Source organism: Electrona antarctica (assembly GCF_951216825.1).
Source record: "Electrona antarctica genome assembly, chromosome: 15".
Lineage (NCBI taxonomy): Eukaryota > Metazoa > Chordata > Actinopteri > Myctophiformes > Myctophidae > Electrona > Electrona antarctica.
This window is the reverse complement of record NC_136796.1, coordinates 43003200-43030579: the sequence shown is the minus strand read 5'-3', so window position 1 is coordinate 43030579 and position 27380 is coordinate 43003200. Positions and strand designations below refer to the sequence as shown.

Genomic DNA, 27380 nt, shown 5'->3' with positions numbered 1-27380 from the left:
GCTCCCCTACTATTAACTCAAATCTTTGCTTCTGGGGTGTCCCTGGAACAACACATTTTCAGATGGGGGGTCCGCGGCCAATTACATATAATCGTGGGGGGTCCTTGACATGAACATGTTTGAGCAGAGCAGCACTGACACATAGAAACATGGGGTTTTTCAGAAAACTGTCAGGATTTGGAAGACATTCGTAGAATCGTTCCCAGGTCTAAATGGGTTAAGGCAAGTCGAGTACACCTTTCAACTACTGTATAGAACCACCCGGTGTTCCTCTGTTTTACACCTCTTCCTTCCTGTGTTACATCAAGGACTGTCTAAAGAGGACGAGACGCGAAGACAACATGGCGTCGTACGGGCGACGCCATGTCGCTCCATGGTGCTCCATGGAAGGAAAGAAACATGCGCAGTGGGCTATATGCAGCCAACACTTCCGCGTTCAGCTTCCTTGGTCTCAACTGCGCATGTGTCTTTCCTTCCATGGAGCACCATGGAGCAACATGGCGTCGCCCGTACGGTCTTCGCGTCTCGTCCTCTTTAGACAGTCCTTGTGTTACATCACAACCCGCTCCTCCTCTGCGCGCACGCACTCATGCGCGCGCGCATGCGCAGGCAGGCAGGCAGGCAGGCAGGCACATGCAGGTGTCCAGGGAGCCTGTGTGCCCGCGCACGCACGCACGCACACACGCTGTCTCTCTCTCACGCGCGCTCTCTGGCTCTCAAGCACTCAAGTAAACAAAAACCCAATCACACGCACACGTCGCACAGCAACAAAAAAACCCGAGACCAACCACTCTTTCATGTTCACAAATGTGAACGGTGTATGAATGAAACTGCATTGCTTCCTTGTGCCGACTTGTGCGTTTGTTTATCATGAATGCAGTGATTTGGGGGGCAGCAGCGAAATGGACACAAATAAATATGACTAAATAAGTGGGATTGAGCGAGAGGGAGGGGGAGAAATCAGGTGCTGTAATTCCAGAGGCACAAATGTACCACCTGCCAACAGCTGATGTCGCCTTTTAATTATTAGGTAGCCTGAGAGCACATGGCTGTGCAGGTTTTGTGTGCAGGCCATTATATTAACCCATTTTGACCTGAGATCAGATTCTAAAAAAATGTCTTCTACATCCTGACAGTTTTCTGAAAAAGCTATGTTTCTATGTCAGTCGTTCTTCGATTTTTTTCAAAAATAGCAGACCTACAAGCTCGTAGCGCGCCACTCGGTGGCGCGCTATGAGCTTGTAGGTCTGCTATTTTTCAATAGCTAAAGCATAACGTAACGCCAAAAGTGGTTCCCGCCCAGAATGGCTTAATAGAAGGGTGGGGACCAAAATGTACTATGACAGGTGTGGGGGACTGGCGGTGTGATTCAGCTGCACGTTGGTAGTAGTATGTATGCTTTCACTGCACACGTTGCCATTCGGTGGTGAGAACTGAGCGTGCCGTGTAATGTACCATAACTATGATGCTCTCACTGCACACGTTGCCATTCGGTGGTGAGAACTGAGCGTGCCGTGTAATGTACCATAACTATTATGCTCTCACTGCACACGTTGCCATTCGGTGGTGAGAACTGAGCGTGCCGTGTACCGTACCATAACTATTATGCTCTCACTGCACACGTTGCCATTCGGTGGTGAGAACTGAGCGTGCCGTGTACCGTACCATAACTATTATGCTCTCACTGCACACGTTGCCATTCGGTGGTGAGAACTGAGCGTGCCGTGTAATGTATCATAACTATTATGCTCTCTGCACACGCTGGCGTTCGGTGGTGAGAACTGAGCGTGCCGTGTACCGTACCATAACTATTATGCTCTCACTGCACACGTTGCCATTCGGTGGTGAGAACTGAGCGTGCCGTGTACCATACTTATTATGCTCTCACTGCACACGCTGCCATTCGGTGGTGAGAACTGAGCGTGCCGTGTAATGTACCATAACTATTATGCTCTCACTGCACACGCTGGTGTTTGTTGGTGGCAACTGACCTGAAATGTTGAACGTGTTCCAACTAGCGATAATCTGCATAAACGGTCGGCGCGCCTGTGCGTTTGTTTCTGTATTTGTGCATAAAAGAAGAGAGGTACCGAAAGCAAGGTCGAGTTTTCAGCAACGAGGCAGTTCAAACTAAAGTGCTTTTTATATAGAACATTAAGCATTAAGACACATTATAAAAGTTTTTTTTAAAACAACAAACATGATAATTAAAGGACCATTTCACCACTTTTCAACCTATCTTCATATAATTGGTCCTCACTAATGTTGATGATAAAATACCACCGTTGCTTTCTACTCTGTCTGTGTCTCATAGGAGGGCTGTGGGCAGATTTTTTTAACCCATTCTGGGCCGGAACCCCTTTTGGTGTTTTACCCCCTTAGGCCGGGAACCCATTTTGGGGTTCTGTACAGTATGTACAGTATTCAAAAATGTAAAATAAAAATGATGCTGCTACAGTATATAAATGCAGTTTTTCAGAAAACTTAGGTCAGGATTTAGAGGCGTTTCTAGACTCGGCCTCAGGCCTAAATGGGAAGATTTAAAAATATATATATTTAGATTTTTTTGCAGTTTTGATTAGCTTGGATTCCCCATCGATGATGTAAGTAAGTAGAATTACACTGGAAAGAATGATATAGACGGTGGAAAAAAGAAAAAAACAAACTCAATAAAAGACTGTTATTAACAGACAGGTTTTTAACTTTGAGAACTTAAGAGTAGGGTGTTCTTGGTAAATAATGGTACTATTGGGGTGCCCCGGTACACTTTACAATTTAGGCATTTAGCAGACACTCTTAATCCAGAGCGACCTACATTAAGCAAGAACAAAACACATCACAAAAAGTAGTTATCATGAATAATACGTAAGCTATCGTAACAGTGGAATATCTATATAATGGAACTATGCATGTATACTTTATAGTGCTAAGTCTACATAAAAATGCTATAAGTCTACATAAAATGCTATAAGTCTACATAAAATGCTATAAGTCTACATAAAATGCTATCTAAGTCCACATAAAATGCTATCTAAGTCTACATAAACATGTCGGGGTTAGGGCAAGTGCTACGGGCCATGATGTAGTCTGAAGAGGTGGGTTTTCAGACTACGGCGGAAGGTTGTAGCCTGGTATCCAGCCTGCTTCGCTACGTTCGGCGGATTTTTTTTTCTCTCTTCGCTTATCAGTCTGGAAAGCCTCCTATCTCCAAGGGAGGCGGGACATGCCAAAAGCTTCGAAACCTAACGTGGCTTCTGATTGGTCTGTGGTGCGGGGGGGGACAAAGCACCAGTGAGACGTCATAGCAAAGCGCAGCTACTGCAGACAGAAAAGCATGGAGGGTGGCGCTGGCTGATGACGTAGGTTGCCTAACGCTACTCTCATTCGTTGGAACAACATCCAATCAGCAACGACGTTGACTACGTAACATATGTAGTTCTAGTGTAGTTCTGCAAAACCTCCCAATGGGAGGCTTTCCAGACTGATAAGCGAAGAGAGAAAAAAAAATCCGCCGAACGTAGCGAAGCAGGCTGGATACCAGGCTAGGAAGGTTGGGAGTGAGGTTGCAGTTCTGATTGTAATGGGAAGTGCATTCCATATAGTTTTGGACGTGTGGGACGTGTGGAGCGTTGTCCCGGCGTTTTTAGTGAAGGTACTTCCAGATTCCCTGCGTTGGCTGATCTGAGTGCGCGGGAGGGTTTGCAGGGTTCGATCGGATTTGCAAGATATCGGGGAGCCATGTACCTTTGGTGGAGCGGAGAAGGGGGGAGAATTTTGGCTGGTTTGGAGCTGCGGCAGTTTGGATCAGTTGGAGAGGCTTAAGTGCACATGCCGGTAGGCCAGTAAGGAGGGACTTGCAACAGTCACGTTTTGACAAGACTGTTGTCTGTATGTTATAGAGTGTAAACCTACAGGATCGAGTGACAGCTGTAATGTGTGTTTGAGCCTTAGAGTATATATGAATAGAGACGTCACCCGAGTTCTCCTCCCATCCACTTGCATTAAGTTGCTCAAAAGCGCATGAGGCGATTTCACTCCTCCTTCCTTGTAGGAACAGAGTGCATTCTGGGATTGATTGGGCCAAACACATGAACGCGCTGCCATTGCACTGAAACTTGCACTGAAACCTGCATCATGAACGTGCGCAATGATAGTCAGCGGACCAGCGCGTTCATGTGTTTGGCCCACACTGCAATACCAAATTCGGCCACTATGTCCATTGCGCCTCAGGGTTTCCACCGGGTGCCGTCTCTATTCATATATACTCTAAGGTTTGAGCATGTTCCATTTCTTTCTTTCTTTCTTTCTTTCTTTCTTTCTTTCTTTCTTTCCCTACTACTCCGTAAAAATCACCTTAAGCAAATAATTTGCTTTGCTGAAACACACACACATACCCCCAGCACGCCAATGAAACGCACACATCCAGCACATATACACTCGATGGGACATGTCGTTAACTCCTTCCCCACCTGCGGTTGGATTGATCACGGTACAGATGGAGGTTATGATCCCCCCCCCCCCCCCTAGGTCACTCTGTGGCAGGCAGCTGGTCAACCTCAGGTGGTTTTGTAGCGAGGGCTGCTCGTGAGAAGTGGCACCGATGACTCTTCAGCCGCGACCCGCACCCCGCCGCACTTAACCCATTTTGGGTGGGAACCCCCTTTTGGTGTTTTAAGCATTATGTTATACTTTAGCTATTGACAAATGGCAGATCTACAAGCTCATAGCACGCCACTCGGTGCCGCGCTACACTGCGTGAAAAGAGGAGTTAACGGGTAATTACGGGACCGGTATTTTGCCAGTAAACCTCAAGTTTAGCAGCATATACAGTTAATATACGGTAATATACGGGTGTGATGGTACAATTCGGGAGTTTACGGGAGTTTGTTGGAAAGTTTACCGGGAGTTTCCTGTAATATACACATCCGTATTCCAAGCTTTTTGCGCAGTGCTATGAGCTTGTAGATCTGCTATTTTTGAAAAATCGTGAAAATGTGGCGCAAATCTTTGAATATATTCTTTCGGAGAGAACATTTTTAACTCAAATCTTTGCTTCTGGGAGGATTCCCTGGAACTACATATCTTCAGATGGGGGTCGGTGGCCAAATAGATATATTTTTGGGGGTCCTTGACATGAAAATGTTTGAGAACGACTGACATAGAAACATGGGTTTTTCAGAAAACTGTCATGGTTTAGAAGACATTTGTAGAATCGTTCCCAGGTCAAAATGGGTTAATGCACAGGCTGCCAAGAGCTCATCTGTGCCCCACACAGAGGGCCTGTTGTTGGGACGGGGATATCATCATATCATCATCTATCCACCGCACGTAACCCGCCACATCTGCTGCATCCTCCTGCACGCATGCAGCACTTATATTTATACATACTGTACGTCTGAGGACATCTACATTTTAGGATGCCAATTGTATTATTATTATTATTTTATTTTATTTTTTGTGCGGCTTTTGCCTTCATTTTATTTATTTTTATAGAGGGACAGACTGGAAGGCTGACAGGAAATGGGGGAGAGAGTGGGGGAGTGACATGCAGTAAAGGCCGTCGGGATCGGGAGTCGAACCCGCGGCACACTGCCAGACTTGGACTACCGGCCAAGGTGCCTGGACCGCTGAGCCACGGCCCAGGCCGCCAATTTTATTATTGCAATTTTTCTGTAGCCAGTTGACTTAAAATGAGTGACGGGAGATTAATCGGCAAACACGTCGGTATCGGCCGATTTTAGTTGTTTTTTAGATTAATCGGCATCGGTTTGATTAATCCATCGGATCGGTCCGACTAATCGGTCTGTCTTTACAGATAAACAAACTTGAACAGATCTACAAGCTCACAATATAAATATAAAGGTATTTAAGTTAAATCTGACTTGTCTAAGCCTGCAGTGCAGATACGCTGTTACAGTACATGTATTTTTCAATACAGAATGAGATCATATCGACATCGGTAATATCAGTTATCGGCCATAACAGCAATTAATTATATCGGATATCGATATCGGCCAAAACGTCTCATCAGCACATCCCTACTTAAATCCATTATCCATTTAAGCTATAACTAGGCTAAGTTTGAACTTAGCGGTGGTGGATCTGGCTCCAGGCATAACTCCAACCTCGATTCCTAAACCTCTAAATCGGAAGGCTCCACCTCCTAAATGATGGATCGCCATCTGAAATTGTTTTTCTTTCCGGGGACCACCAGAAGACTTGTTTTTCAGGGTCCCTTAATAATTTCTTTCAACCATAAAACAACCGTTTCTCTTGTGAGGACCAGGAATAAATGATTGTCCCTCACAAAGTCCCTTTATCAAATTCTACTGTACTCGTGGGGACATCTGGTCCTCACACGTACAGTGACCCACACACGCACGCATGCCAAAGAAACGCACGCACGCACACGTGCGCGCACACACACACACACACACACACACACACACACACACACAGAACACTTTCCCATCCCCGTGTGGTCAAGGTGACCCTGCTGCAGTACAGAAACACTTCTTCTCAGTCTCTCCACACGACATCTGCTGTAATACACAGCTCTGCTTTGTGTCTTATTGATTCTCTGTTCAAAGTGCTGCATTTGCTTCCATGTTTTATTTTCACAGCCGGCTGAAATCACATTCCTTTTGACGTCCGTCTGTCTGTCTGTCTGTCTGTCTGTCTGTCTGTCTGTCTGTCTGTCTGTCTGTCTGTCTGTCTGTCTGTCTGTCTGTCTGTCTGTCTGTCTGTCTGTCTGTCTGTCTGTCTGCATTATAGTATAGTAGGCTATAGTCTATACTCCCACTGGGCAGGACTATAGTAGTCTGTCTGCCAGCCATGGCTGTACTAGGATATAATAGGCTGGACTGTACTATAGAAATGCTAGAAATGTTCATGTAAAACTAGTGGTCGTACACACACGGGCCATAGTCATTTATATTGGAACTGCCTGCCGTGAACACAAAAAACAATTGTTATTATTTTTTTTATGTTTTTATTTTTTGGAAAGTGGTTATTAATGACACAAATTGATTCAAATCAAACATATTCAATAATATAATAGCTAAGGAAATAACCGTTAGTTGAAGCCCTCATCCATCCATCCATCCTTCCTTTCATTCAACAAAAAAAGACATCTCACATTGTAAGAGCTGTTGCGTACGTGTAGATTTGAGTAGACAATGTGCTAGACTCCTGGGAAATAGAGTCTGTCCCCGTTACAATGCGCTAGACCGCTGGGAGATGGAGTCTGTCCCCGTTACAATGCGCTAGACCGCTGGGAGATGGAGTCTGTCCCCGTTACAATGCGCTATAGACCTCTGGGAGATGGAGTCTGTCCCCGTTACAATGCGCTATAGACCTCTGGGAGATGGAGTCTGTCCCCGTTACAATGCGCTATAGACCTCTGGGAGATGGAGTCTGTCCCCGTTACAATGCGCTATAGACCCCTGGGAGATGGAGTCTGTCCCCGTTACAATGTGCTATAGACCCCTGGGAGATGGAGATGGAGTCTGTCCCCGTTACAATGCGCTATAGCCCCTTGGGAGATGAAGTCTTTCCGTGTTACAATGCGCTATAGACCCCTGGGAGATGGAGATGGAGTCTGTCCCCGTTACAATGCGCTAGACCCCTGGGAAATAGAGTCTGTCCCCGTTACAATGCGCTAGACCCCTGGGAGATGGAGTCTATCCCCGTTACAATGCGCTATAGACCTCTGGGAGGTGGAGTCTGTCCCTGTTACAATGCGCTATAGACCTCTGGGAGGTGGAGTCTGTCCCCGTTACAATGTGCTAGACCCCTGGGAGATGGAGTCTGTCCCCATTACAATGTGCTAGACCCCTGGGAGATGGAGTCTGTCCCCGTTACAATGCGCTAGACCCCCTGGGAGATGGAGTCTGTCCCCGTTACAATGCGCTATAGACTAGAGGGCAGCACGGGTCCACCCGGACCCGAATACCCGAGATCCGAACCGAGAACCGAGCCGGGTCGGGTGCACAATATTGACATGCCGTCGGGGAACGGGTCGGTTCCATTTCAAAGCTGCAGGCCTCGTTTCGGGCATCTGCAATGCAGAATACCCGAAATGCCCGTGCAGGACCCGATTTTTATTATATATTAAACCTTTCAACTTTAAAAATAGGTTTTGAAAATAGACATTATGGTATGCGTGCGTTCAACTGCGTTGTAATGATTATGTTCTAAAATACACGCCTCGAGGATTTGGAAATGGAACGTATCCACTGGTGGTGGGTGTGTCACAGTGTGTGCGCAGCGCGCGCACAGTCACACACAACACGAACAGTAGCTATCATCACCATGGCGGCCCCCTTCTTGAGCGAGGTGAAACGCAAACTACAATCAAACGATTACAGCACGCAATCTCCTAAAGGGAAGTCGGATGTCTGGGACAGTTTTGTTATCATTGTCGACGCGGACGGTAAAAATGTTGGTGCTGCTAAATGCACAAAGTGTGACTCACTGCTTACCTACGACATGCAGAAGACGGGGACATCTAATAAGACGAAAGTCCGTGGAAATGTAGTTCTGTTCTGAATCTGCTCTGCATTGTGCTGTGCAACTGCAAGCGCTGAAAATAGACGATCTACAAGAAGATGGTTAAGTACAGTTTGCACTGCAGTGCAAACTGTACTTAACCATGCGACGCATTGCGAGCTTATTGTAGATCGGCTATTTTCAGCGCTCCTTTGTAGAGGCGGGGGTGATGCTGACGTTCAGTCACAGTGTTCACTTCAGTCTCATAATCACAGTCACGGCGAAAATAAGCATAATATAGGATTGGACACACCACGGGTGTAACGGGTCTTTCGGAACGGGTAGGTTTATTTCGGATCGGATCCTGTTTTTAACGGGTCCGTTTCAGACCGGATCCAAAACTTTCGGGGCCGGGTCCGGGCCGGGTGCGGCCAATTAGAATGTTTTCGGATCCGGATCGGTTCTGTTCTGATATCACCGGGTCCGTTTCGGACCGGGTCCAATTTTATGGACCCGTGCTGCCCTCTACTATAGACCCCTGGGAGATGGAGTCTATCCCCGTTACAATGCGTGCTAGACCCCTGGGAGATGGAGTTTGTCCCCGTTACAATGCGCTAGACCCCTGGGAGATGGAGTCTATCCCCGTTACAATGCGCTATAGACCCCTGGGAGATGGAGTCTATCCCCGTTACAATGCGCTATAGACCCCTGGGAGATGGAGTCTATCCCCGTTACAATGCGCTATAGACCCCTGGGAGATGGAGTCTATCCCCGTTACAATGCGCTAGACCCCTGGGAGATGGAGTCTGTCCCCGTTACAATGCGCTATAGACCCCTGGGAGATGGAGTCTATCCCCGTTACAATGCGCTATAGACCCCTGGGAGATGGAGTCTATCCCCGTTACAATGCGCTATAGACCTCTGGGAGATGGAGTCTGTCCCTGTTACAATGCGCTATAGACCTCTGGGAGGTGGAGTCTGTCCCCGTTACAATGTGCTAGACCCCTGGGAGATGGAGTCTGTCCCCGTTACAATGCGCTATAGACCCCTGGGAGATGGAGTCTGTCCCTGTTACAATGCGCTATAGACCTCTGGGAGGTGGAGTCTGTCCCCGTTACAATGTGCTAGACCCCTGGGAGATGGAGTCTGTCCCCGTTACAATGCGCTATATACCTCTGGGAGATGGAGTCTGTCCCCGTTACAATGCGCTAGACCCCCTGGAAGATCGATTGCTGAGGTGGAGCACCACACCTACCATCAGCTCCCAGTACTTCCCGCACGACTTGCCGCACCCAGGCCGTACTACTCATACGCTGAGTGTGTGGTTAGGTATTAGAAAGCTAAAAAAGAGGCCAGCAAGGAGACAAGTACATACAGTACATTGGACAAGAGAACATAGCATAGCAAAGGGTCATACTGGCATACTGTATGACCGGTATATAAAGTATACAGTATGTGATAATGTCAAACACATCACGTTATATCTGTGCTATTAAATTAGGATATTAACCCATTCAGGCCTGACGTCGAAATTTAAAAAAAAATGTTTTCTAAATAATGACAATTTTCGGAAAGATTTGAGGCACATTTTAACGATTTTTCAAAAATAGCAGACCTACAAGTTCATAGCGCGCCACTCGGTGGCGCGCTATGAACTTGTAGATCTGCTATTTTTCAATAGCTAAATTATAACATAATGTTTAAAACACCAAAAGGGGTTCCCGCCCAAAATGGGTTAATGGTTAATGTGGTTAAACGCTAACGTGACATGGATGCGTTCCAGGTCTCATTGGATTAACTGCATCGTTGCTGTCCCAAGCAAAGCAAGAGGTTAAATATGCACTCTCCCCCCTTTTGATTTATAATTAGGTCAGTGCATACCAGCTCAGACAACACATAATTAGCTTGCTTTGTGAATGGGCTAATCATTATTGTAAACTAAATGGGCTAATTAACCTTTTTGGAGGCTGGACACAAATGAATAGTTTCCAATAGGTTAACATTGATATTTCAGCCATCCAATAAATCATGATCTCTCTGACGAAGGCGGCTGACGCTGTTGAAATCACTGGTTCTCAACGTGGGGTCTAGGGACCCCCCCAGGGGGTCCTCGAGGAGGTTCCAGGGAGGTCCTAGGCGATCGGCACGGTCAATAGTCATTCTGGCTCAACCACATGTTCTAGATCTCAATAGCAATACATTGATATTAACCCATTAAGACCTGTGTCTTATAAATACAATCGGTTTTCTTAAAAAATAAATAATATATATATGCCAGAGTAATCTAGTAAGAGAGTGGCGACACTAGCGTTGACTCCCATTGTAACAATGGAATGCGGACGTGCTGATTCTATCTCAATGGGATAGTTCCAATGTTTGGAACTATAGCCCATAGCCAGGCACCCGCTTTGCTGCGAGATCAAAGCGTGTCGCCACTCTCTTACTATTCCACTCTGTAAACCGACACCGACTTGCTATTGGTTCCCCCGACATATGAGCCCGCCTCCCCTGCCCCGTTCCCTCCTACCTAGGCTCCTCCCCTACCGCAGTAGAACGCAGCGGAGAACACTGACATCACCGAAGTCGGAGCGACATATTGGTTTAGCGAAACACAAGGTTCATTCATTGGCTCGCCAATGGTCAGGATGCATCAGTCAGACTTTTCATATTCAATTCTGATTGGCTTTGTTTGACTTCCAAATTAAGCGGCCCTTAGCTAGCCACACTAGCCAATATGGACCACACTGGATCCATCGGAACACATCTTCCTGAAAGGTAAAGGTTTTGAACAAATGACAGGGGCGATATTATGTTCTTCAACTATTTCCGGATTTCAATGCATGACACATTATTTGAAAGCTTACAATGTGCACTTTAACTTTATCTTTAACCCATTTTGACCTGAGATCAGATTCTAAAAATGTCTTCTTTACATCCTGACAGTTTTCTGAAAAAGCTATGTTTCTATGTCAGTCGTTCTTTTTCGATTTTTCAAAAATTGCAGACCTACAAGTTCGAGTGGCGCGCTATGAGCTTGTAGATCTGCTATTTTTCAATAGCTAAAGCATAACATAATGCTCAGTGGCCTTGTGGTTAGAGTGTCCGCCCTGAGACTGGGAGGTCGGGGTTCAATCCCCGGCCGGGTCATACCAAACCAGTGCCTCCCTGCTTGACACTCAGCATCAAGGCTTTGGATTGGGGGTAAGTCCCTGCGACATACTAGCGTCATGTCCAGGGGTGTACTTGTACATCAAGCTGCCTCACGCTACAGAAACAGGAGATAGGCTCCTGCCCTATGGGCCTCATGGCTCGGCAAGGCTACTTACTACTACTACTACTAAAGCATAACATAATGCTAACACCAAAAAGGGTTCCCGCCCAGAATGGTTTAAATAGGGGAGAGAGAGAGATAAAGAAAACAGAAAATGTCCTTGCTCTACCTGCAGCACATTCTATCAATATAATCCCCCCGAGAGGCTGTCACATACAGTATAAGTCTGTACATCCCGGTCTGTGTGTACGGCCTACTGCTGCAGATCATGTACTGTACCCCCCCCTGTTGCGCCGCGTGGGTATGGGATTCCTTTTCAATCTGTTCTCCTGGCGAACGTGGTCTCGGTGACACTGTTTCCTCTTCTGCTCACAGTGCGAACAAGAGCAATTTTCTCCATGGGAAATGGCTGTGACACGCTGAGAGTGATTTTATCTGCAGGACATCAAGGGTGGATTAGCCCATTTTGGGTGGGAACCCCTTTTGGTGTTTTAAACATTATGTTGTAATTTAGCTATTGAAAAATAGCAGACATACAAGCTCGTAGCGCGCCACTCGGTGGCGCGCTACGAGCTTGTTTGTCTGCTATTTTTGAAAAATCGTGAAAATATTTATTTCAGAAAACTGGAGGATTTAGAAGATTTTTTTTTAATTTCGAGGTCAGGCCTAAATTAGCCTGGAACTCACCTATGCTTTTTATGGCATAGGCAGCTCCCGGCAGGATCCGCCGGCAGAAACTATGCGCAGCTGCTAGACATGAGACTAATTAATTAGAGTGACAGAGAGAGAGAGAGAGGAGTGTGTGTGTGTGTACATGTGTGCGTGTCAATTTAACAAAGGTGCAGACGATCAGAAATCAGCAGAGAGTGAGAGATGTTTGCGCTACTCTATGCCGAATTGAAGTGGACTCGGACCCAGACTTTTTTTTCCTCCCTGGAAATAAAAACGTCTGGGTTTCCGAGGCTAGGCCTAAATGGGTTAGGATGATGGATTATACGCTGGAGAGGCTGCTTCACACTCAACTGTTACCGGGGACCGGGAGACAGCTGCACACCTCTGTGTTTGTACAAGAGGGAAGAGGGAAAAAAAACAACAGCCCCCATCCAACTTGGCAGCATGGGCTCCCCAAAAGTGTCAAATTAAAAATGCAAATTTCTGATTAATCAGTGGCAAAAAAAATTGCTTAAAACGCAAAGTCGCCATTGATTGACTTTGCTCTGGCATTTTGTCAATTGTCCATTTTTTCTTCAGTGAGATGCGCTTCTCATTTCTTCTATTCATACTTATATTTATATTTCACTGAAGGTTTACTGGGGGGGGGAAATAAATATACAGCTAGACCAAGCTTGTGAACCCCTCCCCCGAAACTGCTGTAAACATCAGATAGCCTTTAAAAAGTAGCTCTCAGCTAAATAATAATACTAAATACTAAATGTTGTTAACCTAAAAAATGAGTGAAAGGTGATTAGACACGGGGCTTAAAATTCTCAGTCCTGGGGATTTCATAGGGGTCATTTAATGAGATCAGTGCAGATTTGCAAAAAAAATCATTTTCAGTCTTGGGGATTTTTTTTGTGGCTTTAAGCCCTGTAGACATCCGACAGAGATCCTGTAAGTGTAGCCGATTTGCTCGTCCACATATGACGTGAATTCTCCTTTCATTGTCGATGGGAATTTAATGTTTGTGTAAGACTAAAATCTACACTAATAGCTGAATTTAAAAAAAAAAAAAAAAAAAAAAAAAAGAGTAATCTGGCAATAATGATTTGTAACCCAATCTCCTTCTCCTTTTCAGGGCTTGTTGACCTCCGGAGTAGAGTTTGAGTCCCTACCTGCTGCCCTTTCCCTGCCTGCAGAGTCTGGTCTGTATCCCGTCACCTTGGTGGGGGTCCCACGCACCGCAGGCAACATCACTGTCAACGGTGAGACCAACACTGACACTGCTGCGTTGCTTGAATGTTTTGACGTCCGCAATTGACTGAACACATTTGTTTTTATTAACTCTTATGCTGTAAATTGTTTGCTGTGCTATTCGGCTCCTGCTGAATGTCTGGCCAACACCGCCCGCCCGCAGTTTGTTTTTTGAACGTCTGCTATCCCCTTTTGGACCTGACGTCGAAATTTCTGACGTCTTCTAAATCACAGACAGTTTTCAGAAAAAACCCATGTTTCTATGTCAGTGGTTCTCAACCTTTTTCATGTCAAGGACCACCAAAAATGATATGTAATTGACCGCCGACCCCCCCCTATCTGAAAATGTGTTATTCCAGGAACCCCTCAGAAGCAAATATTTGAGTTAAAAACATTCGCTCTGAAAGAATATATATTCAAAGATTTGTGCCGCATTTTTACGATTTTTCAAAAATAGCAGACCTACAAGCTCGTAGCGCGCCACTCGGTGGCGCGCTATGAGCTTGTAGATCTGCTATTTTTCAATAGCTAAAGTATAACATAATGCTTAGTTAAAACACCAAAAGGGGTTCCCGTCCAGAATGGGTTGATCGGGAACCCAAAAACAAACAGAAAGGCACAATGAGAGGGAGAGAGAGAGAGAGGAGGCCATGATTTCACCCTTTCAGCACCACGGACAGTGACATCTGTTGATAACATACGTGTTCGTGTTGTGCTAAAGTAAAGCACAGTCACACCTAATAAATAAGCTGCGGGCCTGTCTCTGCTCCATTACACAGGTGTGTGTGTGTGTGTGTGTGTGTGTGTGTGTGTGTGTGTGTGTGTGTGTGTGTGTGTGTGTGTGTGTGTGTGTGTGTGTGTGTGTGTGTGTGTGTGTGTGTGTGTGTGTGTGTGTGTGTGTGTGTGGTGTGTGTGTGGTGTGTGTGTGTGTGTGTGTGTGTGTGTGTGTGTGTGAGAGATTTCCCCCTCCCAAAAAAAATCAAAGTGCAGAGTTCAGTACAGTAACTATAACAATAAATGTATAGTTGCACGCCACTCGGTTCACACAGGTGTTTTATTATCATTAAAACTAATACAAATGTATAGAAAAGCATATGTTAGGCTGCAGAGGATCCTACAAAAATATATACATTTATATCAATGACTTTAAAACTCAAAGTAAGTCCTTTAAAATGAATATGCATATTCAAAGACTTTACTTTATCTATCAACATTAACCCATTTTGGGCGGGAACCCCTTTTGGTGTTAGCATTATGTTATGCTTTAGCTATTGAAAAATAGCAGATCTACAAGCTCATAACGCGCCACCGAGTGGCGCGCTATGAGCTTGTAGGTCTGCTATTTTTGAAAAATCGAAGAACGACTGACATAGAAACATAGCTTTTTCAGAAAACTGTCAGGATGTAGAAGACATTTTTTTAATCTGATCTCAGGGCAAAATGGGTTAAATAGGAAACGTCACAACAAGCAACCAAATAAAACATGTGCAAACATAGAAATGCAATGAACATGACCAGCTGATCCACTCAAACCGTATAAACGTTGGCCGGGGGGGGTCCCACAAGGCTCTATATTTGGTCCTCTCTTTTCCCCCCCTGATTTAGACCATCTACAAGCACATCCCAACATGCATATCTGCTATTTTCACCACATATTTAGTCCAGAATAGGTACGCCAGGGTTAAAATGATTAGGCGATGGTACTGTATGCTTTGATCTACTTTTTAACTCCATGCTTCAGGTGTGCTACCTATACCTGTACAACCGGATGATTCCAGATGGCAGATCTACAAGCTCACAGCGTGTCACGTCTGCGACACGTTGTGAGCTTGTAGATTTACAATTTTCCCCTTTCAATTTTTCAAACGTTAAAGCTTCTCGGCGTCCAGGCATTCGGTCCTAATTCTAGAAGAAGCTCTAATATCTCTGTTCCTCGGGGGTCTGGTGCACACACACACACACACACACACACACACACACACACACACACACACACACACACACACAGCGTGTCCTCAGCCTTGACTTCCACTTTAGAAAGCCGGTCGGGCATGGAGTTTTAATTGCATTTATTTTAATCGTCTCTAATCTGCATGTATCACTCACTGATCTTTGTTATGATGCCATTGCCCCAGGTTAAAATGTCGACGGAGGCCAACAGGGATGACTATACTCTTCATCTCCCTTTTGAAGCCCGCAAAGCAGCTGTCCAGACCACTGCTCCGTACCCCCCCCCCCCCCCCCCCCCCATTCATGGCAGATAAATGAGCACTCTTTGTTCTGCTGTCTTAAGAGAGCATTGGGTAATTAGATGAAACACTACAAACAGTCCTCGTAGAGTAACCTTTCTCTGTGCACGAAAGCACTTCAAGAACTTCTCTTTAGTTAATCGATTTCTTTGTGCCCGGCATAAGTCCTTCATCTCGAGTCATCTCGCAAGAGACAACTTATTTTTTTCTTTTTTCTTTTTTTACAGTATCCAAAAAGTCAAGTCAGTTACTCTTCTTTTCCACTGTGCTGTTCATACTGATAACCAATGAATACACACATTAAAAATGAATAAATAAATATATAAAACATGGTACTGTACGAGTGGATATACCGTTTTAATGTGAGCTGGCAGCAATCATTAAAAAACATTGAACTCAACTGCATCGTTACAACAAAGGCATATATGCAGTGTGTGATCACACAGAAATAAAGATAACTTTGGGACCTAAAACCTTTGTCCGTCGGCTGTCCTACGATTGAACCTGCCACAATCATTCACGTTTTTTCAGTATAACGCATTGATTCTTTTGACGGACAGATACAGAGATCTCCATATACAGTATGGGCACAAAGGGGACATACTGTGTGTAGACAGACGGGTACAATGGGTATTCTGACGGGGTAATGGGGTACCCATTAAGACCTGGAACGCATCTGGGTCACTGTAGCGTTTACCCGTAACCACATTAACCACTATTTTATACTTTAGCTATTGAAAAATAGCAGATATACAAGCTCATAGTGAGTGAAAAATCTTGAAAATGTGTCCAAATCTTTAAATATATTCTTTCACAGCAAACGTTTTTAACTCAAATATTTGCTTCTGGGTGGGGGAACGCGGCCAAATAGAGATAATTCTGGGGGTCCTTGACATGAAAAAGTTTGAGCCCCACTAATACGTTTTTTTGTAGAATCTGGTCTCAGGTCCTTAATGGGTATATCCAGTTGGATCATACATTCCCAATTTGCATGGTTCCCGAGTCCCGACTTGCGCATTGTTCCCGAGTATAAGCCGGTGTAGTCCGGTTCAGTAACGTAACGAATCAGGCGTTTTCACCTCTTCCAACAATGTCCTCCGCAGGTTACCATACGTCGGTGTTTGGGGTGACCAGTGGACTGTCTGTTGGAGGGCCTGCCCAGTGTGAAGACCAGTGGCTGTCTGGTGGAGGTCATCCCATCCCTGCCCCGGCTCCAGCTCAGCACCTCCCTGCCACGGTAGGCCTCATGTAGTGTTTTTTTTATTTTTTTTATTATATAATTTTTATCCCACGATTTTGTAACCCTTTTCCCCCCCCTGTGTCAATTATCTAATGTGATTCCTGGGCTGAAGCACGAGTTCAAGTCCGTTGCTCTCCCCAGGTTGGCCGAGGGCCAACCTGGGGAGAGCAACGGACTTGAACTCGTGCTTCCTTCATGCATAAGTGTCCAAGTCGCTCCTTTACACCTGACAGGGGGGAGTTTCCCTGGTTGGACGTAGCGCCTGGAAGGAACACGTTATTCCAACCAGTTCCTTTCCCCTCCATCAGGCGCCCCGGCTGGCCAGGGGGAGGCAGTTGTAGAGACCAGGATTACTGCATGTTTTTGTGTGGGTACCTACCCTAGGGGACACGGGGAGAACATGCAAACTCCACACAGAAAGGTCCTTTCGCCAACCCCACCTCGGCCTCATGCAGTGTTGATTTTGACAGCAAATTTTGGTTTCGTTTTTAGTCGTGGTCGTTCGAATGCAATTGAATTTAGTTTTAGTCACACATTAGTCGTCTGAAATGTTTTAGCGTCGGGGCCGTTTGCACCAAGAACGATTCAATAATATAAAGCTTAGTTTAGTGTTCGCATCAAGGATTTATTTGATCAAGGATTTATTTTAATTCGAGTTGTGTTGCACCACTTAATTTTAAGCATTGCTTAACAAACCAGTGATTAAATCCTTAACCTGTGATTAAATCCTTTGACCTGTGATTAAACCTTTTAAACTGTGATTAATTCATGGATTAAACTTTGTTGTGTGTCTGCCATCTTGGATTTGCTGTTAACCCATTTTGGGCGGGAACCCCTTTTGGTGTTTTAAACATTATGTTATAATTTAGCTATTGAAAAATAGCAGATCTACAAGCTCATAGCGCGCCACCGAGTGGCGCGCTATGAACTTGTAGGTCTGCTATTTTTGAAAAATCGTTAAAATGTGCCTCAAATCTTTCAGAAAATTGTCATGATTTAGAAAACATTTTTTTTTTAAATTTCGACGTCAGGCCTGAATGGGTTAATAAACAGGAATAACAACCCCCTTGAGCCTCTATAAAGCCCCGGAAAGCTCGGTTTAGAAAAAAAAGTCGAAAAAGGATTGTGTTCCAGTGGTTGGTTCCGTTTGGCGGTGCATGGTTTTTGTTTCCCACACAATGTGAATCAATTAGTTTATAGTCTCACTAGTCGCATGAGTTAGAATTAGAGATGAACATATCAAACGATTATTATACCAAAATCATATGATAATCAGGGGTGCACAGTATGCCACATTACTCCCACTGTATCGGTCCAACACAGATACAATTAATTACTCACCTACTGCAATGCTGCAGCTGTGAGCTGTTCTATGTTTAAGTAATTCCAAACCCAACGTGTGTCCATCGTTTAAGTCAGGGGTTCCCAAACTTCCCAACGTTTTTTTGGCTGGGGACCCCCGGAAATGCTTTGGCCATGTCTCGCGACCCCCCCCCCCCCTCCCCACCACCAATACAAACCGACTGCGAAAATAACCTTAACTAGAAAAAGTGCCCTTCTGGGCACAGGTCTCCACCAGGAGGATAGGAATGTAGGACATTGCAGCTTGCCTTCATCTGGTGGTTGGATAACAGGGCAACAAAAGTAACTAATATAACATGTAACAGTATATTAATAATGCTTAGTAATGTTATAAAGATGAATGGCATGATGGCATGCATTATACAAATGGCATGTTATTGACAAAGGTACGTCATTGTAATGGCAAAACAGTGACCTTGCTATTCACATAGTCTATTCACATAGTCCATGAAAGTTTCGGATACAAATAAACTGTTTGCTGTTTTATAATAAAGGCATTCATATTAGGATAGGAACATTGTCTTATTATTGTGTCAATAACACAATATACATAAGAGTATAAACTTTGAAACCCCCAACAGTTACAAAAAGCAACGACAAGTCAATGAAAAGTTTATACAATTATTTTATTGAAGTAAATATTTGCGATGATACTGTCATCAAAGGTTCTGCATGGACACGTCTGGAAGAGAGAAAACAAGCCACACCATATTCACGGATGTATAGTGATGCATTTGTATTATAAGTATAATCACTGTTGTGTTAAGAAGTGAAAGGTTTGACTTGTAACACAATATTTTTCCATATTGTAAAGTAGATAGTTCCTGGATCTGATATGCTTGATTTGTGAACACTGTTTACTATAGGTCATACTTAAGTAAAGTACAAATATCTCAAAATTGTACTTAAGTAGGCCTACAGTACTTAAAGTAAACTTAGTTACTTTCCACTATGAAAAGGGTTGCATACGATTAAGCCAAACAAACCTTTTAGGGCTGTGGACTACAGATTGTCAGATACTGAAACGTGTGGTAAACTGCACCATTAGGCTCCTTCAGACTTTGTGTGAACTGTACAGTATGGTATATGTGGGGGAAGAAAATAAAATATTGATTAATACACAATAAGTAATTGCTGAAATATAAAAGGAATATATAACACCAAAATGTATTTAAACAGAGGAGCAGAGGCAAGATCTTTAATTGTGTTACAAATAATTCTTTTTCAAGAAGCAACCTCAAGCACCAGAATAAAAATAAGCCATACGCAGCAATTACCAATCAGCTTATCGTTTGGTAGATCGCAGGTCATTTCAATATTCAACACTTTGACTTGATTATTTTGACTGGCTACACATGTGTATATTTGATATTGATCTTGCTGTAGTATTTCACAGGTTGTTGCTTGGTTTTATTGATGTGACATCTTCAATGTTGTACTTTGGAATGGTAGCACAGGATTTCTGATTTCCTATAGAAGGGAGTTAAACGTGTTATACAGTTTTATTATTACATATATTTGTGAAGGACTATGATGTTGGTAAGATGAGGAAGTGAGAGTTGTATGTAGAGCAGACATATGCTGGAGTTGTACATAATTGTGAGAGTGTATGCTTATTGCTTATAGTCATTAGCATAGTAATGTTTTGTGGGTGGTGAGAATGTATTTGGTGAATATGTTACATAGTTTGTGGGATGTGCATGTGTGTTGAATGTACAAAAGATTGAGAGTTGTATGTGGAGAAGACTTGACTTGTATACAACAGGAAGAGTGCATTCTTCAGCCATAAGCATGGTAATATTGTTTGGTGGTAGGAATGAATTTGGTATGTACATATGTCATATGTTTGTGGGATAGGCAGCTTTTGTTCGGTGTGTGCGTGTGTGTCACACAAACCTTTTAGGGCTGTGGTCTGCAGAACGTGAGACGTAGTGAAACCCATTGTCATTGGTTGGCTGCACCACTTGGCTCCTTCAGATTTTGGGTGAACTGTACACACAGGGTGTGGGGGAAGAAGAAGAATATTGTTTTATTCAGAATCAGAAAATGCTGAAATATAATAGTAATCAAATAGTGAAATCAATGTGAACTAAGCAGCAGTAGCCAGATCATCAATGTGTGTTTTACACTGTACTTTTTCTTGCTACATGAGTTCACCTCAGTATCAACCCAAGTTACAAACATAAGCTTGAGTGGCAGGTTGTGAGACCCATGGCTAGAAATGTCAATGCAGCTTATCGTTTGGTAGATGCAGGGCATTTAAGTAATCAATACTGATGGCTCTACTTTGACTGGCTACACATGTGTATATTTGATATGGAGAATAATGATCTTACCGTAGTATTTCACAGGTTGATGTTTGATTATATTGATGTAACGTCTTTGCCGTTGTATTTCGTAATGGTATCACAGGATTTTGATTTGCTATAAAAGGGACATAAATGTTCAATACAGTTGTGTTATTACATATCTATGAAGGTGTTATGTTGGTAAGATGAGGAAATGAGACTTGTATGTGGATGAGATGTATGCTGGAGTTGTACATAATAGTAAGAGCGTATTCTTATAGTCATAAACACGGTAATGGTATGTGGTGGTGGGGATGAATTTGGTATATACCATAGTTTGTGGGATGTAGAATGTAGAATGTAGAAAATAATGCAATTGTGTAAGTATGTTGTAGAATAATAATTGTTAGTGTTTTTTTAGGAAGTTGTAAGACAGTTTTGAAAAGGATTATATTTAGTGTTGTTTGTTTATGTAGTTTGAGTTTTGTGCTTACTGTGTTCATTGTTGTTTCTTGCTTGTGTTGTCTTCTGTATTTGTATCTTTATTGGCTGGATTTTGTCCTTGTACCTCCTATTCCATTTTCTCATCTTTTCTCCTTGTCTTCTGTTCCATGTAATGTTGTGTTTCTGTTTTTTCTTGTAATTTCGTCTGTGTGGTCATCATCAGCATTTAAGGTAAATCCAATGTTATGTGGATTAGATCATGGTCTGAGTAGTAGGTGTCTACAACATGTGTGGAGACTTTGTCGGGTCTGTTGACATACACATGGTCTAGGAGTGAGCCATCATCTGTGGTTGGTGTTGAAACAAATTGATGGAAGCCATACTGTAGCATGATATTTAGAATTGGATGTTGTGGGTCAGTGCTGAGGTTGTAGTTGAAGTCACCTAAAATGATTGTCAAGGTGTTGTTTTCGAGTGATTGGAGGAATTCACGAAGGTTGTCAGTGAAGCTTGAGGAGTTCATTTTTGGTGGTTTATACAGTGTGATCAGGTTGATTATAGTTGCACATTTGGATATTGCCAGTGCTGTGTGCTCCACGTCGTTAAGTGACTTGTTCAGTTGTTTTGGAGAAAGGTTATTTGATGCTATGGTCATGATGCCGCCTCCCCTTTGTGCTTGTCTGTCAGTTCGGAAGCAGGTGGAGTTTGGTAAGATGAGGGCATCTTGATCAAGGTTTTGGTTTGGTTTCAGAAATGTTTCCACAAAACATAGTACGTCAAGTTCTGCCAGTGTTGCATCTTTTTTTAGGTCAGGTAAATGTGGCAAGTATGATCGGATATTCAGCATGGCGATAGTTAGGGTGGAGTCTTTTGCAGCATGTGGGATCTGTTGGGATATTTGTAGCTGTGTGTTGCGTAGTCGAATCATTTCTTTGTGTACTTCAGGGTGAGTTTTGATTTGTTTGGCATGAAAGCTGAGGAGGTACAGGCCTTGTAGGGATGTTACTCTGCTGAGTGCAACATAGACCTGGCCTGGGTTGAAGAAGCCCTTTTCTTCTATGGTGACTACGATGTTGTCCAATGTTTTTCCTTGGACTTTATGAATTGTGCATGCCCATGCCAGATTAAGAGGGAATTGTACTCGTATTGCTTCTACAGTGTTTTTGGTACCAGTGTAGAATTGCACAGTGTGCCTTTGTATGGGTACTGCTTCAGGAAAGTGTTCTTTGTACTGACTGGCTGCTTTGGCTGCTTGTCCTACTCGATCACTGTCAAAGTTCACCAAGACGGTTTGGACTGTTGTGTCTGTTTGCTGGATGTGAACAATTGTGCCGCATACTCCGTTGGACAGTCCATCAGAGACCTTGATGTTGCTTGTCAACATGACTCTGGCCCCAAGTGCTACAGACACAATCTCTCGTAAGCCTCCTGTTTGCGATGGGTTGCTTGATATTGTAACGTTAACCAGTCCTGTCTTACAGTCTTTTTGTGAATCAATTGCCCTGATGTTGAATATTTGTGTTGGTAGGTTTCTTATCTTTTCGTCATTGTGTGAATCTGTGGCAGCATTTGTTCTGAAGACATGCAGTGCTTCACTTGGGTATGAGGGATCCGTTTTGTAAACAATTCTGGTTTTTAACAGTGCAATGTCTTCTTCAGTGCATGTGTTTGTACGAACTCTCATAAGCAGCTCTGCATAGGGTTGGTCGTCCTTTTGGCGCATTGTTTCTGTGAGTTCAAACAGTTGGAAATTTTCTTGCCACAATGATCCATGTAGTTTTGCATAGGCATCAGAGGGAGTGACAAATATCTGTTTTGCCATGACTGGTGGTAGTTGGTACAGGTCACCAACCGCAAGGATACTGACATTGCCAAAACGAGAGTCTGGGTTGTTTATGCCTGTGATGTCTTGAAGTCGTTTGTGAATGTGATATAGAAGATCTGCACTGACCATGGAAACTTCGTCAATAATCAGCAGCTTTAGCTTCCCCAGACGTGAGCGTAATGTGTTTAATGTGTCCGGTTTTGGAGGCTGGTATCCTTTTGATTTTGTTGTAGGTGTGAAGTTGAGGGCTGAATGAATTGTTATGCCGTCGATGGCAAACGCTGCTATTCCGGTGAATGCAGTCAACAGCACAGCAAGCTCGTTTGGTTCAAAGTGGCGAGACAGTGGGTGAAGTAGGTGCATGGTTTCATAGTGGATCAGTTTGATGATGTGACTTTTACCAACTCCTCCTGGCCCACTTAGAAAGATTTGGTAGGTTGGATGTGGTTGATGAGTTTTGAGTGCAATAATTGTGTCTTTGCACCATTTTCTATGAAAGGTCACCATTTCCATCTGTTTTGGAGTTAGTGATCGCATCATGCTTAAGTATTGTTCACGAGTCATCATAGTTTTGTTGTGCTCTGCAGTGAAACGTGCTTGCAGTTCTGACTGGATAGGTTGGTGATTGGGATCGAGATCAACATTTGACAAGTCTGCATCCTGTTGGACGTCCCTCTCTATGACATTGCCTTCGTTTTGTTGTATGGCTCTTTCATGTTCAATGTTGGCTGCAATCAAATCCCAGGCATGCTGTGGTGGTCCCATTTCTTCCAGGTCTTGTATTGCTTGGTCAAGCTCATTTGTGTTTGTACTGAACTTGTTTTCATTGTGGCGGATTAATTGCTGAACATGATCATAGTGCTCCTTGAAAGAGGGGTAATTTGCAAGCAGGTCTCTGTCCTCTTGACGCCAGGGTAAGTACAACATTAGAAGGATTCTGTATTTTTCTTCTCCCTCCGATTTTTCCTTGTGGAAGCGAATGACACAGTGGCGCTTGCGGGCTGTCATTTGTCCAAGGTCGTTATGCAGGGTGATGGGAGATGGATTTATGTTTCCATTGTCACTGTCTTGAAGTCCATCATCCTCACTAGTGTTTGCGATGTGGTCAATGGCATCAGAAGTTGTTTTTTTGTATTTTGTTACATATGTGGCAGAAAACTCTGCCAGACACATCGTTTCAAGGGAGTTTGGGCGAGCTTCATACCTGTCGAGAAGTGAGGTGCAGAATATGTTTTCTTCATCATCAGCCATGTTTTGTAACATACTCTGTGGCTTAAGTAGCGAAACTCTTTTGTGTCTGGGTGCTGTGTTGACAAATACCACCTTTCTGCTGGCCCTTTTTAAGGGCAGGGATAGCAATCTGTAGGCTGCTTCTTGTGCACTTACTTCTCTGTTGTTGAGAAATGCAGAGCCAACTTTCTTTAGTTGCGTGGTTACATCTTCTCCTCTGTTGTCATCGGCAACCTTCTTCAGCAGTTCACTCATTGCCCTTTCAGATTTTAACATGTAGCTGGTCATGTACATGACACAGGAGTATGCATCCAATACAAATTGAATGTCCATGTTGGCCTGCCATGTTTCCAGGATTCTTGCATTGTAGTAATTGATCCAACGTTCTGCTGGTTTCCGTTTTAGCACAATTTTTTTGCCAGACTTCATTATTGATTGAGCCCATTGGTAAGCTTCTTGATCCACACACGCATGTTGTAGCAAGTCTTCTAGTGAGATATCCTCAGGATTGTCCTTGTTAAACATGGAGGTAGCTACTTTGTTTAGTAACGTGCGGCTTGCTTCAAGGAGTTTTTGTGTAGCTTCTGAGTCTGCTTCTTCAGGTTCTGTTGCGATTAAGGTTTCACTACTTGGAAGGTGTGGGAAGTTGAATCTGCAGAAGCCTGTTTTTTTGCATGTAGTAGAATGATTGTGCTTTTGTACTGATAGCACTAATGTTTTGAGTACACCATCTTCTTCTGGGATTGCACATGTTTGATGTCTATCAATGAAGGCAGCAACCTCAGCATCTGTGTTCACTCCAACTTTGGGAGCGTCCTTTATCCACAATAATGTGTGTGCATGAGGTGATCCCCTTTGCTGGAATTCGATGCGTATGAAGAAATCTACAAGTTTATCAAGGGGATTGGACTTGCTACCAATGTAGTCTCTGAAATATGTGCGTAGGCGATATTCAAATTGGCGTGCAGCTGTTGCTGGGTTGTTGCGCAGCCATTTGCATTTCTCTTCATAGCCCATGTTTTTGACATCATCTGCTGTTAGGATGGTTCCATACTGACGCGCAACACTTTGAATTACTTCTGGCCATTGCATGTCTGCAGCACTCACTGTTAAAAAGAAGGTTGGTATTCCTAATTGTCTGACTATAGCTAGTAATTCCAAAAGCACGTTTTGCCAGTAGGCTGGTGAACCTCTTGTGTTTTTCAGAAATTTGAAGGCCATGTCTGTGCGCAACATGGCATGTACATTGTGTTTTAATTTCAGTATGCCAGCATTAACCCTTTGATTTTGGAATGTTTGACCACGGCTTTGTCGTAGGAATATTTGAAGTTGATCTTTGACTTGTTGTGCTTCCACTATGTACTGAGCTGTCAGGAGATAGTCTATATCTTTAGCAAAGCGGCCATCGCAACCCAAAATGCGTTTTTGAAAATATTTTCTGATGGTGATTTTTTTTGGTCTTTCTGTTTCTAAGCCACCACGGCCATAAGGGTACTTTGATGGGTTTGCCAACTCTTCAAACTTGTCATCTTGGTAGAAAGGGCGTGGTTTTTGGTGTTCTGCAGGGGCAACTGAATATGTAGTCTCTGCATCTAAAAAATGTTCTTCTTGAAGCAAAGTGTCATATGGGAGTCCTCGTAGTTGACTGGTTTGTTCAAATGCTTGTCTGTCTTCTTCATCTTCATTGTCATGAACAGTTTCAGCAGTTGATTGGTGTGTGTGATCTGTGTTAATTCTTTCCAGTGCTACATAATGGATTTGTGCAATGTGGCCAATTGTTACAGTATTAGCACTGTGGCCTTGTTGTGGGGTCAATTCAACTGTATAGTCATGTTCTGTGTCACTGTTGTAGATGAGTATGTTGATATTCAACATGTTTGCCACAGCATTTACTGCAAGGTTGTCGGCCCAATCGCCTTTGCGTATGTTATCAATGACAATGTTCATTTCGTGCTGCTGTTGGACTGTAAAGTCAGGTGAATCAATTTGATGTGCTTGAGGATTGGGCAATGCAAGGAATTGCATGTAATGTTGCTGGACGTCTGGGTCTTCTAAAAAGGTAACCAATTTTGTACGTATGTCAGGACCTGTGATCCTTTGTATACCTGCGGTCTCAAGGGTGGTTGCTACAGCATGGTAAAAACAGTTTCCATCTCCAGGCACATCATAGATGGTCAAGTCATGGCACTTAACATAATCTGCTAATTTCTTGTACAAATCTTCTGAATTGGGTGTAGATGCAGTTGTAAAGGTGGTTGCATTGTTGTTTGGGTAATGATGTTGTGGTGTTGTCATGGCTTCCCACAATTCATTATTGTCTTGGACCCAGCGGTCCTCCCAATCATCGCAGATGTCAATGTCATGGTATAGAGGATTGTGTTGCTTTAGCCAGGATAGGGCGTCAAAGACTTTCTTTGGACGCACATACTCATGCATGTAGTGTCCAGTGTAGGCAAGTTTTCGTTTAAGTTTCAGGGGAACAACTTCAGCAGTGTCAGGAAGTCTTGGCAGTAACTTGATAATGGTGTGTAAGTCAGATGGCACATTGACTGCATTACCGTGGATTGCCTTTTGTCTGCCTCTTGGCAAGCCCACAAGTTTCATGAAGGCAATCCGTTGACTAATTAACCTTTCTTCTAAAGGGTGCAAATCCTGCAGTTCTGGGGGAATGTCATCCAGTAATAAGTTGTTGGCCCAAGCTTGTGTGGGGAGTTTACCTACTTTAAGGGAGTGATGACATGTGTGGCAGATCCAAGTTTTGTTTTGATTTGTGACAGTTGGCTCTTTGCCAAGGAGATTTGCAGTATCAATTGTAGCAGTGTATCTTTCAAGTTTTAACTCCACCACTGTCTCTCTGTAAAGCAAGCGTTCGCATGAATAGCAGACATAATTGGGTCCACTTTCTGAAATCTTTTTTAAGAATTCAGCACCAGCTTCCTCAACTGTTGGCACATGTTGTTGCTTCTGTGCTCTGGCCTGTGTTTTTGATTGTGTTTCTTTTTGATCTTGTAGTTGTTTTTCATGTGGGGATTGGAGTGAACGTAGTTTTTGCATGTTTTCAGTGTTTTTT

At 43.7% G+C, this 27380-nt stretch overlaps 1 protein-coding gene across 1 annotated transcript in view; it reads left to right on the top strand.

Moving 5' to 3' along the window:
- Positions 1-27380, top strand: part of trappc9 (trafficking protein particle complex subunit 9) — a 493006-nt gene that overhangs the window by 106887 nt on the left and 358739 nt on the right. Inside the window, 3 exon segments of the mRNA XM_079521861.1 lie at positions 13557-13683; positions 17025-17056; positions 17058-17158. Coding sequence (XP_079377987.1) covers positions 13557-13683; positions 17025-17056; positions 17058-17158 — 260 coding nt within the window.